This window comes from Pipistrellus kuhlii, unplaced genomic scaffold (genome assembly GCF_014108245.1).
Source record: "Pipistrellus kuhlii isolate mPipKuh1 unplaced genomic scaffold, mPipKuh1.p scaffold_m20_p_9, whole genome shotgun sequence".
Taxonomy (NCBI): domain Eukaryota; kingdom Metazoa; phylum Chordata; class Mammalia; order Chiroptera; family Vespertilionidae; genus Pipistrellus; species Pipistrellus kuhlii.
The window spans coordinates 7,078,592-7,098,337 of record NW_023425595.1 but is presented as its reverse complement, the minus strand read 5'-3'; the positions used below and the strand labels follow the sequence as shown (position 1 = coordinate 7,098,337).

The 19,746-nt window shown below is 41.0% G+C and overlaps 1 protein-coding gene across 7 annotated transcripts in view; it reads right to left on the bottom strand.

Annotated features, from left to right (window-relative positions):
- Nucleotides 1-17,578, bottom strand: part of TTC17 (tetratricopeptide repeat domain 17) — a 70,125-nt gene extending 52,547 nt beyond the window's left edge. For 6 of the 7 annotated variants that reach the window (XM_036428379.2, XM_036428380.2, XM_045578114.1 and 3 more), the window contains exon 1: nt 17,380-17,577. In XM_036428379.2, the coding sequence (XP_036284272.1) occupies nt 17,380-17,538 (159 nt within the window). In that variant the 5' untranslated portion in view covers nt 17,539-17,577. Of the gene's footprint in view, nt 1-17,379 lie in introns of all 7 variants that reach the window. The other variant, XM_036428384.2, reaches the window with a different exon arrangement.
- Nucleotides 17,579-19,746: the final 2,168 nt, after the last annotated feature.

Genomic DNA, 19,746 nt, shown 5'->3' with positions numbered 1-19,746 from the left:
TATTCAAGAAAAATGATCTTAAATATTACGAGCAATAAACATTAATATTTCAAGAAAAAAAGGATTTTAAGTATAATAATATTACCAAAACTCTACTAATATACTATGATATCACAAAAGTTGTAGGAAATATTAAAAATCTACAAATAACAGGATTACTTCAATTATATCCTAAATTATTATTATTTTTCCCCCCTCTGGCTCTTTTTTTTCCCTCCTCTTTCTTTATTAAGGTACTAGAGACCAGTGTACAACATTCGTGCACTGGAGGGGGAACAGGGTTCCCTCAGCCCTCAGCCGGGCCTGAGCCCTTTAGAAGCCCAGGAGCCCTCGGGAGATGTCTGACTGATGGCTTAAGAGCCTGGCTTGTGGCCGAGTGGCACTCCTCCTGTGGAAGTGCACTGACCACTAGGGGGCAGCTCCTGTGTTAAGCATCTGCCACCAGTCGTTCTGCTGTTTGGTTGATTTGCATATTAGCCTTTTATTATATAGGATTATATATGTGTCCTTATCCCCCCATTACCTTCCCCCATCCCTTACTCATGCCCTTACCCCCCCTCCCCCGCCCCCGTGTCTGTGTCTGTTTGTTGGTTAGGTTTATGTGAGTGCATACAAGTCCTTTGGTTGACCTCTCGTCCTTACCCCCAACTTCCCCTACCTCCCCTCTGAGGTTTGAGCATCTGATTGACACTTCTCTGTCTCTGGCTCTATGTTTGTTCATCAGTTTACATTGTTCATTATATTCCACAAGTGAATGAGATCATGTGATATTTATCTTTCTCTGACTGGCTTATTTCACTTAGCATGATGCTCTCCAGGTCCATCCATGCTGTGGCAAATGGTAAGAGTTCCTTCTTTCTTACTACAGGGTAGTGTTCCATTGTGTAGATGTACCACAGCTTTCTAATACACTCATCTGTGATGGGCACTTAAGCTGTTCCCAAATCTTAGCTATTGTATGCTGCTATGAACATAGGGGAGCATATGTGCTTTCTAATTGGTGTTTCTGATTTCTTTGGATATATTCCTATTGGATATATTTCTATATTCCTAGAAGTGGGATTACTGGGTCAAATGGGAGTTCCATTTTTAATTTTTTAAGGAAACTGCATACTGTTCTCTACAGTGGCTGCACCAGTCTGCATTCCCACCAGCAGTGTATGAGGGTTTCTTTTTCTCCTCATCCTCACCAGCCATCCTGACAGGTGTGAGATGGTATCTCACTGTAGTTTTGATTTGCATCTCTCAGATGATTAGTGACTTTGAGCATGTTTTCATGTCTCTTGGCATTTTTTAATGTCCTCTTTTGAAAAGTGTCTATTTTAGGTCCTTTGCCCATTTTTTAAAATTGGATTGTTAATCTTCCTTTTGTTAAGTTGTATGAGTAGGACCAATTTTTGAAAATGATTTATGGAAGCCAGAAATGAAAAATATAAATAACCTTGAGATTTATTATTTATAACTTATGTTTTTCAGATCATAAACAAGCAACTATGCCATTGAAGATGTAGAAAAAAGAACTTTCATATGCTGATAGCAGGCTTATAAATTTATTCTTATTTGAAGGGTTATTTGACAACATAATCAAAATGTTATAAGTACATACCCTTGGACCTGGAAATATAAACTCTAGGGAACTATCCTATAGTCATTCTTAAACAAGTAGGCAGATATATGCTCACTATAAGACCTGTAGTTGGAAACAAACAAACAAACCCACAACAATAACCTAATCCATCAATAAGGAAATCCATTATCCAATGAAATGGGATATGGAAAGCTAGATCTACTGTTCTGCAAAAAATGTTCACAATGTATAGTTAAAAACAATAAAGAATAAGTATACCATGATTTTAAAAAGAAGTTGTGTGTATACTTTTATAGATATAGATGTATACACAAAACTAAATCGGCTTATAGTGGTGTTTTTTGGGAATTGGGATGAAGACGTGTATTCATGTTTTTATTTTATATATTCATATTTATTTTTATTTTTAAATTGTTGGTAATGTACACATAACACTTTTATTTATTTTTTTAAATATATTTTATTGATTTTCTACAGAGAGGAAGAGAGAGGGACAGAGAGTTAGAAACATTGATGTGAGAGAGTCATCGATCAGCTGCCTCTTGCACACCCCCCACTGGGGGGATGTGACCGCAACCAAAGTATATTCCCTTGACCGGAATCGAACCCGGGACCTTTTAGTCCGCAGGCCGACGCTCTATCCACTGAGCCAAACCGGTTTCGGCCACATAACACTTTTAAAATAAGGAAAAACAATTCACACACATTTATATACATCTTTTGAATTTCAGAAAAATCTAAGACATTGGCTGTCCTTGGTACCTAAGGGATAAAATGAAGTTCATGCTATCTCATAGTGTTGAGTTGTCAAATTACCATATTTTTCGGACCATAAGACGCACCAGTTTTTAGAAAAGGGAAATGAAGAAAAAAAGATTCTGAAACAAATAGTGTCCTAAAATATTTTATGTGCATTAAAACCCAACATCACAGTCATAAACACATGTAATCAACCCTGTAAAGTAAACAGCAGCATTTAGAACCATTTTAGAGCCGGGCAAGCACACAGAGACCACACAGATCTGGGCAAGTAAAAAAACTTTTTTTTAATAAAGTATATGTGTAGGCTATATTTGGACCATAAGACGCAGGGACTTTTCCCCCCCACTTCTGGGGGGAAAAAAGTGCGTCTTATGGTCCGAAAAATACGGCATATACCAGCTCTTCAGGAAGTTCCATTCTGAGAAGAAACTATCTTTTTGTAACCTCTAAGAAATTGACATCTGCTCAATTGATTTTGGAGCTAACTTTTTACCTCCAGAAGATAGCCTTGCTTAGACCTTGGTAAATATGATTCCCATTAAAAATTATTTTTAAAAGAGGGGATAAGAACAACATAAAATAAAGTTGGCTTTAGTTATATACAGTTGTTTTCATGTGACTACAATGAAACTTGCCTCTTTGCTCATTCTATTATACCATCTTGGAGATGCCAGAAGAAAAAGAGATGCTAGTCCCAAATAATTTCCATTCATATTTTCATTGCATTGATCTGAACTACATAATTCCCATTATCTAGTTACATAATTATCACCTCTCCAGGTCTTGCTTTTAAGATAAAATCCCTTCACTGCTACCTGGCCTTCCCACTATATTGGAATTAACATTAAAACTTTCCTGAATTTAAAAGGCACTAAAAATATAATAGCAAGGCCTATACATGGCCACCTGAGCTGTAAATCTATATCAAATAACCACGCCTACCAAAGGCCTATAACGAAAATGTTGTTTATCTCAATAAGAGGTGGTCAATTTTGCTTCTCTTTTCAATAGTAGTTAAACAAATTCCCAACAGGTATATACGAAAGCTACTATAATAAATTGAATTGGACCAATTTAAATTCAAAGCCCATCAGTCTTCTTTACAATATGATATATTACTTGTGATATGCTATAGCATACCAAAATTTTTATAGGAGAAAATGTAAAAGCTACAGCCAGTGGCTAGCGTACAAAAGAGCTATGCATAAGAAAGCCAAAGAAAGTCTGCTTACTTTGCAACTTTATTTCTCAAGAGGTGGCTATTCAGTATGTAACTTTATATAAAGTATTTTTTCAATGAGGATTTTTAAGGAAAAAAAATTGGAGTGAGAGTGAAAGTGGGACTATGACATTCCTATTCCAAAATACTAAACCAGTTTGATGACCTGGTATTTGGAGAATTGTAAGAGGAATAAAAGAATGAGATAAACGAAGGTTTACATTAGAGGACTAAATGCAGGGGTGGGGAATGTCTGGCCCTGCCAACGCATCAGGGGTGAGTTAATTGTTTGGCTAATTTTTAGCTGGTAATTTTGTATGGCCAGAGAATGATGTTATGAATACTCAAATGGTCTTTGGCAGAAAAAAAGTTCCCCACCCCTGATTCAAAGTATAATCTTAGTTTTAGATTAAAAAGAAACAAGGTAATCAGGGCTTTATATATTTGAATAGCATGGGTTTGGCCAACATACGAATATAAGGAAATACTTTTCATTTCCTTGAAGCTTTCAGTTCAACAAGATACAGCAGCTAGAGGAGGTAAAAGTGATCTGCACAAGAGAGTCCACTGACAGCTGTGTTTCTGTTTTTACAAGGCAGCAAATGGCCTGGATCTTCGCCAGATAAAGGTTAGCAGGAAGTGATTTATAGCCTGACATATATTTTTATTGAGGTATCTTCAAGTTCTTAAATTGTAAGACATGATAATTATTCTTGGCAAACGTCAATCAGCTCGAATTTCTCTCCTTTCAAACACCCCTCCTTCTTAGAGGATTACAAATACCACACCATCCACTCAACCAGGCGCACTATGAGTCAATATTCAGAACCCATGTACTCGTATTTTATACAAATAGTGAAAAGTAATGGTAATATCCTTTAAATCCAGCTGACATTTCATATATCATATTTCGTGAATGATAGTTTCCAGTTGAAGGACTCAGGATGATTAAGAACCAGTGAAATGCTGTCTCTGACTCCACTTGTTCTCTGACTCCACTTGTTCAAACCCGTATGGTTCTCATGGCTCCAGCTTTAGACAAGCTAATCATTAGAGGAATTCTGCCTGGGGCTTGAATTAAAAAAAAAAAAAAAAGCGCCTCCTATTTTCCCTTCTCTTGACATAAAAGAAGCCTGAATCTTGTACTTTCTTAAAATGGATCTGAGGAACTACCAGGGTCCCATCTTCTTGGTTGGTGCCTTCTTGGTCAATAAACCTTTCTTACTCCAGACTGACATTTTTAGTTTTGGCATTCTGAAGCTTCCAGCAAAGAAATTTTGGAGGTTAACAATTATTCTTTTCTTGTGTTTTCTGACTTTTTTTCTACAGGGAACACATATTACTTAAATATATAAAGTAGTTCTTTTTTTTTTTTTTTAAGTGCTATCTATGGGTCATCTTGCTAAAAGGAATCTTTAGAGCACTATGCTACATGTATTCATTAAAAATTATTTTTATTGCTGAAAATATACAGATATTCCTTTCCCCACCCCATTGACTCCCTCCAGGCATTCCCCACACAACTTTCTCGAGGCCTTCCCCGGGATGCTGGCACACTCATTTCCTCCTCAATGAAATTGGCATAGCTGGTGGTATATTCAGGGAAGGGGACCAATATGCTCCGAATTTGCTACTAGTGGTCTTCTCAGATGCTTCCCAACACCTCTGGCAAAAAGAGAATAAGGAGAATTGAGAAATCAAAGCTATCCTTGGGTCCAGGATACGCCTGCTATCTCTTTTCATGTTTCCTTAACCTAATTCCTCACTGAACTGGGCAAAGAAACCCTCAGTGTTGATGATGTAGTTTACCAGCTGGCCCCTTGAGCCCCGTAATTTTTAAAACTGTGTTATGAACTTTCACTGAAACTTTTAAGTAAGAAAAGTTGCATGAACATCCGCAGGTAGACTAAAAGGTAGAAAAGATCCAGGTTCACACACATAGTATACATACAAAAGAAAAAATTACCTTAGTATAATTTTTTACTTATCAAGTATATTGAACTATAAATAAACTTCAGCCACAACAGTAAGAAAAAAGGAAAAAAAACATAATAAGCACCTTGGAGCAAATTCTGTCAGGCAAATATTTTAAACACTGCTTATTCTTTTTTTTTTAAATATATATTTTATTGATTTTGTACAGAGAGGAAGGGAGAGAGATAGAGAGTTAGAAACATCGATGAGAGAGAAACATCTTGCACACCCCCTACTGGGGATGTGCCCACAACCAAGGTACATGCCCTTGACCAGAATCGAACCCGGGACCCTCCAGTCCCCAAGCCGACGCTCTATCCATTGAGCCAAACTGGTTTCGGCTACACTGTTTATTCTTGATTTAGTATAAAGAGGCTTCCCTAGCTGGTTTGGCTCAGTGGATAGAACATCAGCTCACAGACTAAAGGGCTCTGGGTTCAATTGTGGTTAAGGACATGTACCTCTGTTGCAGGCTCAATCCCCATCCCTGATCAGGGTTACGTGTGGAATTGTTCCTCTCTCTCTCTCTCTACATCTCCCTTCCTCTCTAAAAATCAATGAAAACATATTCTCAGGTGAGCATTAACAAACAAACAAAATAAAGAGACAGACTTTGCCTTTGAAACAGAGATAAATAATATAAATTGCTTGAGCACTTGAAATCCTAATTTCCTATGAAACCCCTCTCTCTCCCTTCATTGGGAACTTGCTAACATTTCTCAAATAATCAATCTCATGAATAGAATTCCCATTTTTCCAGAAGTATCCCACAAATGAATCTAATTCTTCTTTGTGTCAATGCTACTGGCTTTTACAATTTAACTAATTTCTGTACCCTTTTATTAAAAAAGTAATGATTGAAAAAAAAAAAAAAAGTGCCGAGACTGGTTTGGCTCAGTGGATAGAGCGTCGGCTTGGGGACTGAAGGGTCCCGGGTTCGATTCCGGTCAAAGGCATGTACCTTGGTGCGGGCATATCCCCAGTAGGGGGTGTGCAAGAGGCAGCTGATCGATGATTCTCTCTCATCGATGTTTCTAACTCTCTATCTCTCTCCCTTCCTCTCTGTACAAAATCAATAAAATATATTTAAAAAAAAAAAGTAATGATTGATGCTGGCAAAATCATTGCACCATCTTTGCTCCTGTTATTCTTTGTTATTTGAAGCAACAGTGACCTATCGTTTTTCATATTGATATCACTGTTCCTTTTTTTTTTAAAAGTTTTTTTTGTCTGCTTAGGTTTGGCAATGTTTAAAATGATATCAAAACACACCATTAAACATTTCCTGTTTAAAATATCAAAGCACACCATTAGATATTTCCTCTATTTCATATCTGGGAAAAAAAAGGGGGGGGGGGGGGAGGCAAGAGGCAAGGAATGTGGGTGGCAACTGGAAAAGGCAAGGAGCCAAAACCGGTTTGGCTCAGCGGTTTGGTCTGCAGACTGAAGGGTCCCGGGTTCGATTCCTATCAGGGGCATTGCACATTGGTTGCGGGCACATCCCCGGTAGGGGGTGTGCAGGAGGCAGCTGGTCGATGTTTCTATCTCTAGCTCTATCTCCCTCCCTTCCTCTCTGTAAAAAATCAATAAAATATATTTAAAAAAAAAAAAGGGGGGGGGGGGGAGAAAAGGCAAGGAAATGGTTTCTCCCCTAAAACCAGCAAGATATATACTGCTTCTGTCCCCCTGGGTAGAGTGAAATACAAGTTGGTAAAATAATAAATTGGTGTTGTTTTAAATCACTCAATTACTGATTTTAGCAGCAGGATTAGAAAACTAATATCAGCACCCACTAAGTAGCAGAAATAATACTAGACATAATGGAGATTAATAAAAACATGACAGCTTACAAGTTTTTAGTTAGATGGGTGCCGAGTTGTATCTTCCTAAAATACAGACATTGAAGCCCTGACCCCCAAAGTGAAGATAACTGGAGAATGGGCCTTTGGGAGGTAATCCAGTTTAGATGAAGTCGTGAGGTTGGGCCTGCAGGGTGGGAGTGGTGATCTTTTAAGAGGAGACGCCAGAGAGCTTACTTTCTCTTTCTGCCCAGTGACAGCAATAATGCAGCTATCTGCGTGCGAGCCTCACCAGAATCTGACCCTGGTGATCTTGGATTTCCTGCCTTCAAAACTGTGAGAAAATAAACTTCTGTTGCTTAAGCCACCCAGTTGACAGTATTTTGTTACAGCAAAGCTGAGGCAGATGTGTTAACCAAATATTGGCAAAGTGACACTACAATCAGTGCCAGAAATGGGATCTTGGTAACTTTATCATTACTCAGGTGATAGCACACTCAACAGCCAGGAAGTTACTTACTGTTCAAGCTAGAAAATGTTGCTCTAAAAAAGACACAACGGAGTAAAGTTTAACTTGATTACTACTCATCAAAACTTGATTACTCATCAACCTAGGCAGAGGGCTGGGGGGAACCTCGTTTGACTGTATTCCCAGCAATGTGAAATAAGCATTAATGACAAAGGTTTAATTTTTCTATGAAGGTAAAACCAAACTGAAGGTTCCTTTTGTCCAGACTTCTACTTAGGGCTGCAACACTTTAGTGAAGTGCGATGGATGGAATAACGGTTTTTCACTAGAAAGGTTTTGTAGTCAAACGCTGCTGGGTATTTTCAAACACTCCTCATGCAGTCCCTTAGGATAAGGTGACCAGATGTCCCGCTTTTGGCGGGACAATCCCGATTTTTAAGAATTTGTCCCGCGGCGTTTTGAAAAAGTCCCGAATTTTTGGAAAGAATCTTTTAAATCTTTTGGACTTTTTAAAAATGCCACAGGATGCAGGACAAATTGTTAAAAATCGGGACTGTCCCGCCGAAAGCGGGACGTCTGGTCACCTTACTTTAGGAGGACAGGTGGGCAATACTTAAGAAAATGAAATATAATGTATCCTTAGAACCAGGAGATTCCATTTCAAAGAATTTATCTTACAGACAGACATACTCAATAGACTCATGAAGCATACATAAATGTCCCTCCCTAGGAAACTGGTTAAATAAGTCATAGAACATCTATGCAACTGAGTACTTTGCGGTCTGAAGGTAGAAGGGGTTAGCTTTTTATTTCTGACATGGACAGATGTTTAAGTCTTATTAAGTGAATAAAAGATAGCGGTGAGACATAATGTTTCCAGCTGTGTGTTTAGAACAAATCTGTGTGTGTATATGTGTGTGTGTTTGCAAATGAATAGGAACTTTTTGGAAGAATGCACAACTAATTCCGTGATTGCTGCCAGGAAGGTTTGTGAGTAGTTACAAAACTTTCACTTTTCCTTTTATAACATACTTAGAAGCTTGGGGGGAAAAACTTGAATAATGAGCATGTATTTTATAATTTTAAGTTCAATTATAAAATTGAAACAATCTTTAATTTTGGTATTTGTTTTACAAATAAAACTAAACATTTTTTGTTATTGTTAGTACCCATGTTGAGCACTGCAGCAAGGAAAACTTTAGAATCAAATCTGGGCTTAGGTTTACATTCCGCAACTTCTTACCTGCATGGCAAGGAGTTTAACCACACTCAGCCTAAATGTCTTTACTCATGAGAGATCAATACCCACGTTTTCTGGGTCTGTATGAGAATAAAAATGAGATAACAGGAAAATACTGGGTAAAGTGTTCAGTGAAATAAATACAGGCATTAAATTGTTTTATTATAACAAAAGTTTCCTGTTGAAATCCTAAATTACAGTCACTTCCACGTATTTGTATGACTGTATCAAGTACAAACTCTATGAAGGCAGGGGCGGTATCTCCCTCACTGCTGTCTTCCAAGTATTATACTTAACAAAGAAATCACTCAGGCATGGCGGAGACGGTGTGCGCTAAGCCAGCCGAGTGTAAACGGGCACACAAAAAGCACTCGGCAAATACTTGCTCAAATAAAAACGTTCCTGACTCCATTTGGCCATGGTTGGCAGTACTTTACTCTCTTCAGTTTTACTAGAGATTAATTGCCCATCTCAACTCCCCGCTCGAGTGGAAAAGACTGACCATTAGGCTCCCTCTTGGCAGTCACCTGATTTTAATTAAAGAATAACTAAGTGCCTCAGAGGGAAAGTGAGGACTGGAGTAAGAGGTTAGTAAAAAATGCATGAGTGAGTTCTTTTCTAAAGTTAGATTCACGAAGTGGTTACTGCTTGACTAAACAAATGTGGGAGGCGCAGTATGATCTGCCAGTGTGAACGCCCAGTAGTGTGTCTTGAAAGCAAATATATACTTTGGCTTATATAAAATTGTCATGACCTTATAAATTCTGTTTGTTCCTTGTTAATCCTCACCTGAGGATATTTTTAAGAGAGAGTGGAAAGAGGGAGGGAGGGAGCAGGAGAGAAAAACATTGGCCACATCAGTGCCGGAGTGGATGACTTCCATTGCACACACAACCTGATCACAGCAGACAGGAGGAGGCATCTCTGAAACTGTGGCTCTTCTCACATTTCTGAAGGCCGAGTGCTGGTTCTTGGACATGTGAGGCTTCCTTTAGGCCGGCCTCTAGATGACTAGCACATTAATGAGTATGGTACGGCTTCATTCAGGTAATGGTAAATTCCTAAAAGGCAGGAACCTTTTATGTCCTTTCCTTACACCATCCACTCCACAGAAACCAGCCAATGTGTTTAAGCAGCATGAGAAAGGATGGAGTTGCAGAGAAGGTGATATAGCCACTCCCCTCATGGAGCAGGTAATAAATAGTCTAATTCAGTGGTCGGCAAACTCATTAGTCAGCAGAGCCAAAGATCAACAGGACAACGATAGAAATTTCTTTTGAGAGCCAAATTTTTAAAATTTAAACTTCTTCTAACGCCACTTCTTTAAAATAGACTCGCCCAGGCTGTGGTATTTTGTGGAAGAGCCATACTCAAGGGGCCAAAGAGCCGCATGTGGCTCTCGAGCTGCAGTTTGCCGACCACGGGTCTGGAGAAACATTGATTGGTTGCCTCCTGCATGACTCCTGACCAGGGCCAGAGAACCTGCAACCAAGGTATGTGCCCTTGACTGGAATCGAACCCAGGACCCTTCAGTCTGCGGGCTGACACTCTATCCACTGAGCCAAACTGGCTAGGGCCATTTTTTTTCTTTAAGTACTCCCCAAAATATTAGATATTTATTTTTACGATGCCCTGCTTTAATTTTCTAATTCAAGTTTTCATTACTGAATTACAGTAATGATAGTGGCTTTGGGAAGATGATATAATTAGAAAGTAAAACTGAAAGATGTTGGTAAGGATTAAGGCAGAGGGAGAAATTAAGAGAGACAATTAGATTTCTGACATAGACAAATGTGTAAATGGTGAATGGTAGTGTCTTTCATTAAATTTGGGAAAATAGAGCATGACACAGGTGTAGGGGTAAAATAAGTTAAGATTTGGTCATATGAAGTTTGAGGTACCCAGAGGGCATTCACATGGAATTAAACGCTAATATAAAGGTCTTGAATCTATAACTGGAGAAAAAACCTGAATTGTAGAAAGAAACGTGGATATTCTCAACATAGAGATGGTAACTTAAGGCCTGGGAAGGGATGAGATTGACCAGGTGTATGTAAAGAGTAAAGAGAGAAGGCTTTAGGACAGAAGGTGGAGGAAGAGCAATGTAAAAAACCGGATTTCCCAGAATGATCTGTGACCCTTCTGCATTATAATCTCCCCAGGAGTTTGATAAAAATGTAGAATCCTTGGCTCCACCACCAACTTCTGGAATTAGACCCTCTGAGTGGCCTCTGAATCTGCATTCAGGCAAGAATCAGATTATTTTTGTGCAAAGTAAAATTTGAGAACCATTGATCTAAAAGATAAGTGCAGTAAGAAGAGGGGAAAAAAAAAGTGGAAAAAGAGCTGTACTTTGCTCACTGCTAAAGAAAAGTGAGAATTTTGTGTCACAGTAGCCAATGGGAAAAAAAAAAGCTGGCAAAAAAGGGAAGCAGCCAATAAATACTTGCTCAATAAATAACTGAAGAAAGTATTTAAAATTATAGTTTATCTCTGTATATTTTCAAGTTCCTATTACTACTCTGCAGTATATACAAAATTAATATTTGGGTAATTGATAAGAGGAAAAATAATACAATAGTAGGAAATATCTAAAAACAGTGGACTGAATAAGAGTCATTTTGATACCAAAGTCTAGGAGAAACTGCAAAGGTTTACCAGGTGCCTAGTAAGTTAGTGAATAACCACCATGTCCTCTAAGGTCCAAGTAAATCCCTGAAGTGTATAAACAAGGAAACTACTCCATGGCAAAATGATAGGTTCGTTTTTTTTTTTTTTTTTTTAATTGTATTTTATTGATTTTTTACAGAGAGGAGAGAGATAGGGAGTTAAGAAACATCGATGAGAGAAACATCGATCAGCTGCCTCCTGCACACCTCCCACTGGGGATGTGCCCGCAGCCAAGGTACATGCCCTTGACCGGGATTGAACCTGGGACCCTTGAGTCCACAGACAGATGCTCTCTCCACTGAGTCAAACTGGTTAGGGCTAGATGGGTTCACTTTTGAAAAGCTGTGAAATAAAACTGTCAGTTTAATGGTACTATATCGATGCCCTCTCCCAGATTAACCAAATTATTTAACATCTGACCAAAATTAAGCCACTCCTTCACTTACAAGCTATTAGAAACCAATAAAGACTTAGTCTTGTCCAACTAAAGCTGATAGCTCTTCTTTAGCCATAGCTACTGAAATAGCTGCTCATCAAACGAATCTTTGCCAAGACTGCTAGGCTTCAGGGCATCATTTTGTCAGCAACCTTGTTTGTTCTGTCTGAACAGTTAAAGGACCTGCACTCCTAACACATCTACTTGATAGAGAGGAGGTAAGTTAATTCACACCTATTTGGGACCCTCCCTGCCCACCTACCCCCAATTTGAAGTCACCACAAAACATGCTGCAGAGGTAAAGCAAACTGGAAAAGGGAAGATATTTACTTCATTGGTCTTATTTTTGCTTTTATTTTTGTTCCTTCCTTTGTAGGTGTTACCAGAAAGGGATGGGCACTTCAAATTTTCTGATTACAAAGTGCTCACTTGTAGGCTACTGCAGATAAATACATTTTTACTGACTGTTACAACTAAATGCCATTCATTAATTGTGTGACTTGGAGTGACTTTCTTGTCTAAGAGTTATATATTCTTTTTAAAAATATATATATTTTATTGATTTTTTTACAGAGAGGAAGAGAGAGGAACAGAGAGTTAGAAACATCGATGAGAGAGAACCATCGATGAGAGAGAACCATCGATCAGCTGCCTCTTGCACATCCCCCACTGGGGATGTACCCGCAACCAAGGTACATGCCCTTGACTGGAATCGAACCTGGGACCTTTCAGTCTGCAGGCCGATGCTCTATCCACTGAGCCAAACCGGTTTCGGCTAAGAGTTATATATTCTTAAATAATTTTTCCAAATCTAAAATTCTATCATTCTAAGATTAGAGAGAGAAGCAGTAGCCAAGAAGATAAATATTATCAGAGAGCTGAAAAAGATGATACTCTATTTAAAATTTTAGAGCAATGAATCCAGTACTAGCTAACAGTACAACTTCTTGACTCAATAGGCTGCAACAAACAAACTTGTAACATTTCAAGAATCCATATGTTAGAACAGGAAGCAATTCCACCCTCCCAATCCTCACCCCCCCTAAAAAAAGATGCAATATATAGTAACTAGGCTCTCAAGCTAATCCACAAATATATTTAATCTCCAATGCAATATATTTAATCTCCAATGCAATTGAGTTGCAAGACACTTTAAAATATATTTTTATTGATTTCAGAGAGAAAGGGAGAGATAGAAACATCAATGATGAGAATCATTGATCGGCTGCCTTCTGCATGCCCCACACTGGGAATCGAGCACACAACCGGGGCATAAGCCCTGAATGAGAATTGAACTGTGAACTCCTGGTTCATAGGTTGGCGCTCAACCACTGAGCCATGCTGGCTGGGTGCTAGACACTTTTGATAAAAATAGAAAACAGATGTTGCTACACTAGTAATTAAGCAAAAAGAACATAAAAATGAAACAAAAAGCCGAAATCAGTTTGGCTCAGTGGATAGAGCGTCGGCCTGCAGACCGAAAGGTCCCAGGTTCGATTCCGGTGAAGGGCATGTACATTGGTTGTGGTCACATCCCTGGTGCGGGTGTTTAGGAGGCAGCTGGTCGATGTTTCTCTCTCATCGATGTTTCTAGCTCTCTATCCCTCTCCATTCCTCTCTGTAAAAAATCAATAAAATATATTTTAAAAAATGAAACAAAAAAATGTTTATCTTGAAGCCTCTTCACAATGAAGTCAACCAAAAGATTCATTGGCCTGATTACACACAGGGTCGATCCTTCTAGTGACTAGATTACAATAGCCCACTGCTCAAATCCACGGACTCCAAGTTAAGGACCCTGCTCAAATAACATTAGAGAGCTTGGTCTTCAGTACACAGACACTAATGGGTCAGAAGTATTGTATTCCAAAGCCCACAGTTAGGAGAAAAACACAGAACTGCAGAAGAGAAGGAAGGAAGGGGCCTTTTTTAGATATCCCCTGACCTCAGTGGGAAATGAACTTAGTGACTGGAGCATTCTCTTCACATCCCCGCTCCGGGATTTCCTGGACAATGCTCCTGGGAGTTCAGTGGTGGCCCAGTACACATGGAGCCTAAGAACACTACAGATATGCTTCCTGGCTGGAGCAGGGACTGTGGGAAGAACAATTTCCTGAGCTGCTATGCCAACTAGTTAGACACCTGCTATTGCCAGAAGCAGCCCAGCTTTGACTGTGAGGAGGCTGTGAAGGAGTGTCTGCTTCCTGGCTCTGACTGAATCCCCATTTCAACCCCTTCACAGATCCAGGGCTTCCAGTATATGTGCATGTTCACCAGTCTGCAGTCTGAGCTTGTGGGTGCCGATCTTGATCATCTGGGAAGGCCAGGAATAGAAAAACCAAACAAATGTTCAGTCTCTTCTTCTGGGAAGGACTACTTGCTTATTTTAAACTTTATAATGACAGAAAATGTCTCTTTAAAACTACACTTGGCAACTCTGATTTTTAATTCACAAGTACTTCTCCACATTCACTATGAAAGCAATGGCCTATCATATCTAATTTAAACAGGTTTAAATATCAGGTGAAGCGATTCAAAAGGTATTTGTCACTCTAGTTTTCTAAGATCTGTTATTTCAGTTTGCCCTTGACCTTTGCCCTGGTATTAGGCAACATGAAAATGGAAATCATAGATAGTATAACCAAAAACAAGTAACAAGAAATGTGGTATGTCATGAAGGACACAATATATATGCTAAGTTTTTAATTATGTTTCTGAATGATTGGATGGATCTGCAGTATACTCCAATCTACATACTGAAGGGATCTTGCAATTCTTTAACAAGTATATCCAAATGTGATAATTAATCACAGTTATAACAGAAGTTTGGATTTTGCCTGCATTCAAATTATTGCCAAAAGGGCAGCATGGGTAATGCACACACAGCTATCAGAGTGGAACTTAGAAGCTGACCATGATATCCAACTCTTTATACGTGTAGCCTTTTCCTCTGATTAAATTCAACTTTCCTTCCCTAGCTTCCTATTGTTTCAATATAGCCACCAACTTTATTCTATTATACATCTTTATGATGGCTCGAATCTAAGTATATGTTGTATAGCAAAACACCGGAAAATTCACTGAAAAGGGTCCTTTAAGAAGGCATGTAGCAAAGAACCTTGCTTTCCTAACGTTAAGCCTAATAACTTACTGCAGTGGTGACTTGGCAGAGATCCAGAAAATTCTCTAGACTTCTCCCTTTCTGATGCAACCCGTACCTTTCCCCACTAAAACATATACATCAATGTGCAAAATGAAGGAATTTGTTTAAAAAATAAAAACCCAATCAGATTCTACTTTCCCTTACAGCACAGAAGGAATTACTTTCAGCATAAAAGTAATAAATACATTTCTACCAGATGGGCTACTTTCTCAGCTGAGTGGCAGGACACCAAAATGGGAAGGAGAAATCAATGTCATGGAGTATAAATAGCTGTGGCCAAAAGCAATACCGTAGAAGAGCCAATAGGAGAAGGGATCCCCAAACTGCAGCAGGAGTGAATTAATTCCCTGTCTCCCTTCAGGAGGGCCTTAGGGAAACCATCATCAGGAAGCGAAAGAAGAGGGCAAGTAACCAGGACTCATATGAGATTTCCAATCTTTCCTTAGAGATGAATGTGCAGTGTTTTCTAGGGTTTCTTAAAAAAAAAAAAAAAAAAAAAAAAAAATATATATATATATATATATATATATATATATATATATATAATAATTGATTTTTTTACAGAGAGGAAGGGAGGATAGAGAGTTAGAAACACTGATGAGAGAGAAACATCGATCAGCTGCCTCCTGCACACCTCCTACTGGGGATGTGCCTGCAACCAAAGTACATGCCCTTGACTGGAATGGAACCTGGGACCTTTCAGTCCACAGGCCGACGCTCTACCCACTGAGTCAAACCAGTCACGGCTAGGGTTTCTGAAACACATATTTTTTAAGCCTCGGCTGGCACGAACATGAAAGGAAATTTTTTTTTTCTAGTGTAAGGTAGGTAAAGAGGATGCACCCAATAGGAAGTCAATCTTTTCTCAGCTATGCTGAAAACCACTCACCAACACCGACGCTGATTTTTAAACGTTTCAACTCCTTCATTATACGTGAGATAAAATGCGCATCCCACGGCAGATCTAAATGTGCACTAGACTCTACACAAAAGTGAGCCTTGCACTGCGTTCCTATCACCGTTCATCACAGGCCACTTGAGGGGCCCGGGCATTTCACACAATGAATGGTTAATCCATTTGAGATCAGGGGGCTAAACTGGGCTAACCTGCATGGGGCTCACACTTCACTTTCTCCATGTTCGCTGAACTTTTCAGAATTGCTTTCAAGAGTGTTGAAATCCATGAAGTTCACCAAGATTCTGTACCACAGACACACACACACACACACACACACACACACACACACACACACACAGACGTACTCTTTGGGCATCAGCATGCACCAAATGTAGGCAACCATAAAGTTATGCAAGAAAAGCAGGAATTAGTTCAGGCACAAGAATGCAGGAAATGGCACATCCTTCTTGCAGGGCTACAGCAACGAGGTACAGACACAATGCCGAGCGCGCCAGCCCCCCGGGGAACGGAGGGCCGTGCCTGCTGGAAGGATGCAGGCGACGCCACCAGAGGCATCTCCTGCATACATTCCTTCGCAAGGAGAGAGAGAGTGCATCTGGTCTCCCGTGAGCCCCTGCCGACCTGGGGACACGGTGAAACGTGTACCTGGGTAACGGTACACCGCAGTCAGACAGGAAGGCCGGCGGCGGGGAAGGAGCCGGACGAGGGGAAGCAGCCAGCCATGACCCCCCTGCCTCCGGGTGCCCAAGCTGTCACCGCCCCGGAGTCCCGAGCTGCCACCTGCTCTCCACTTCCTCCGGGAGCGCTGGCGACGCGTGGGCCCGAGGGGAACCAGAGGCGGACAGAGAAAAAAACGAATCTATGGTTTACAATGTCCCCGGGGCCCGAACCCGGACCGCAGGGGCGATGCTCCCCACGCGGCGCGCGGCCCCGGGAGCGGGAGCCTGAGAACTTGCAGGCGGCCGTGGGGAAGGGGGTCCCCCGGGGTTCCCCGGGCCGGGACGCGGGGGCCCGGGAAGGTGGGCCGGGGGCGGGGCCGCGCGGAGCCAGCCAGACGGCCAGCCAGGGGTCGGGCCGGGGCGGGGATCCCCCACCCCCACCCCCAGGACGAGGGCCGCCGCGGGGCGCCGCCGCCGCTACCTGCTGCTGGATCTTGCCGTCCTCCGTGACGACCCAGTGCGTGGTGGCCAAGGCCCCGCGAGCCGCCATGCTCAGCAAGGCGGAGAGGCCGAGGAGCCAGCCTGGGCCGGAGCGCGGTGGCAGCTCGCACCGGCCGCGGACCCTTACTGCCGCCGCCATCTTGCCCCCCCGGCCGGGCCGCTAGCACCGGAAGCGGAAGTGGGCCCCCTCCGCCCGCCATCTTGGGGAGGTCGGCGCTGGACGAGGAGGAGGAGGAAGAGGAGGAGGAGGAGCCGGCGGGATGCTGATGGGCGTTCTCCCTCTGGGTTTGGACGGCCCCCCGGTGGCCGGCCCAGCGAGGTGACAGGTCGGAGACCGCTTTTTTGTTGTTGTTGTCCAGCGTGGGCGCATGGGGACCAGAGGGAGAGGAAAGGAGTGTATGCCAAAGGAGAAGACACACACACCCACCCACACACACACACACTAAAATAAAACCTTGGCTTTTTATCTTTATTTCTGGGTATGTAAAAATAGTTGAGAAATGAAAGGTATGCCTTCAAAGCACCTAAAGGGGAGAGATGTCTTATGTTTTCATGTTAACTCTCCTTTTTTATTGGTTTATTAATTTTTATTTATTTCAGAGAGGAAGGGAGAAGTGAGAGAAACCTCAATGATGAGAGAGAATTGTTGATGGGCTGCCTCCTGCGCACCCCCCACTGGGGATGTGCCCGCAACCAATGCACGTGCCCTTGACCGGAATCGAATCGGAGGCCCTTTAGTCCGCAGGCCGACGCTCTATCCACTGAGCCAAACCGGGTTTCGGCTAGTTTGTGCTTTTTAAAAAATCTTATCCATTATTTATAGCATGATGATTTTTAGTTTGTCCTCATAGGAATACCATTCCCTTATTTATTCCTCTCTGTTCCTTTTCTACTTAGTGTATTTTTGAATGCAAACTAGAACAGTATGTAGTATTTTACCTAGACTTTGTCTCAGATCTTATTTCTAATATCACCCTATGATAACCAGATTTTTACTGGATTTTCTTATTTGTGGTAACATTAGTTTTAGGGAATGAACATACAACTTCTAGGAATAAATATCCAATTTCTTAGTGTTTTTTTTGTTTGTTTGTTTTGGTTTTTTTTAGAAATTAGATTTGTTTCCATTATACTTGCTAAAATTAAACCTCACTTCCTGTTTCCTACTCATCCAGAATTAATTTGAATTCCCCCTATAGTTTCTAAAATGAAGAATAGTAAGTTGAGGGAACACACAGGACAATGGTTAACTCTAACCCTAACCCTAACCTGAAGGATCAACCAAATAACCAGATGAAGACTTAGTAGATGAGGAATTTAGGAGTTCTGGGGTGGAGACTAGGAGCCTACAAGCTTTGAGCAACCCTCTTTAGCACAGTCTGGCATTTTCTTTTTTAAAATATATTTTATTGATTTTCCACAGAGAGGAAGGAAGAGGGATAGAGAGCTAGAAACATCGATGAGAGAGAAACATCAACCAGATGTCTCCTGCACACCCCCACTGGGGATGTGCCCACAACCAATGTACAATACATGCCCTTGACCGGAATCAAACCTGGGACTTTTCAGTCCGCAGACCGATCCTCTATCCACTGAGCCAAACCGGTTTTGGCAAGTCTGGCATTCTTAAAGCCAGGTGTTCGGTAAGTTTTGCTACCTCCAAATCAAACGCTTTTCCTTGAAATCTTTATTAGGTTGGTTCCAATAACCATCCAGATCTCTGTTCAATTTTCTCAGAGACTTTTTCTAACCATTCTGTCTATGCTAGCTCTCTCACACACAATCCCAACAGAATGCTTCAGTGTCCTTGTAAAGTCTCATTAGGCTCTGCATAATGAACTCCATGAGTTTGCTTGACTTGTTCACCACTTATATATCCAGAGCCCAAAACACTACCTTTGACTTATTGAAAACTTACTGTCCTTAGAGGCTTGAGCAACATGCAAAAATCTTTACTTTATGGCATTTTAGCCACATTATAGTCTTATCAGGGGGAAGACAGAGAGTAAGCAACATATAAGCAAATTATGTGCTCCAGGAAACATATGGTAGGGTAAGTGGGATCTGGAGTCTTGGCAGGATAGGAAGGGGCATTGCAATATGAAATAATTCCTTGATGTGATCTTTGAGGATTTGAAGGAAATGGCGTGGGCAAGCAGACATAAGGAAGTGTGGCTAGAGGGGACAGCTAGTGCAGATTCTAAAGCAGGAATGTGTTTGCCTAGCCTGCATGAAGCCAACTGACTTGAGCAGTGTGATGGAGGGGAAGAGCAGCAGCTGGGGTCAGAAATTAAAGCCACAGCATTGCTTTTGATTTTTATTCCGAAGTGAGGAGCCAATGAACAGC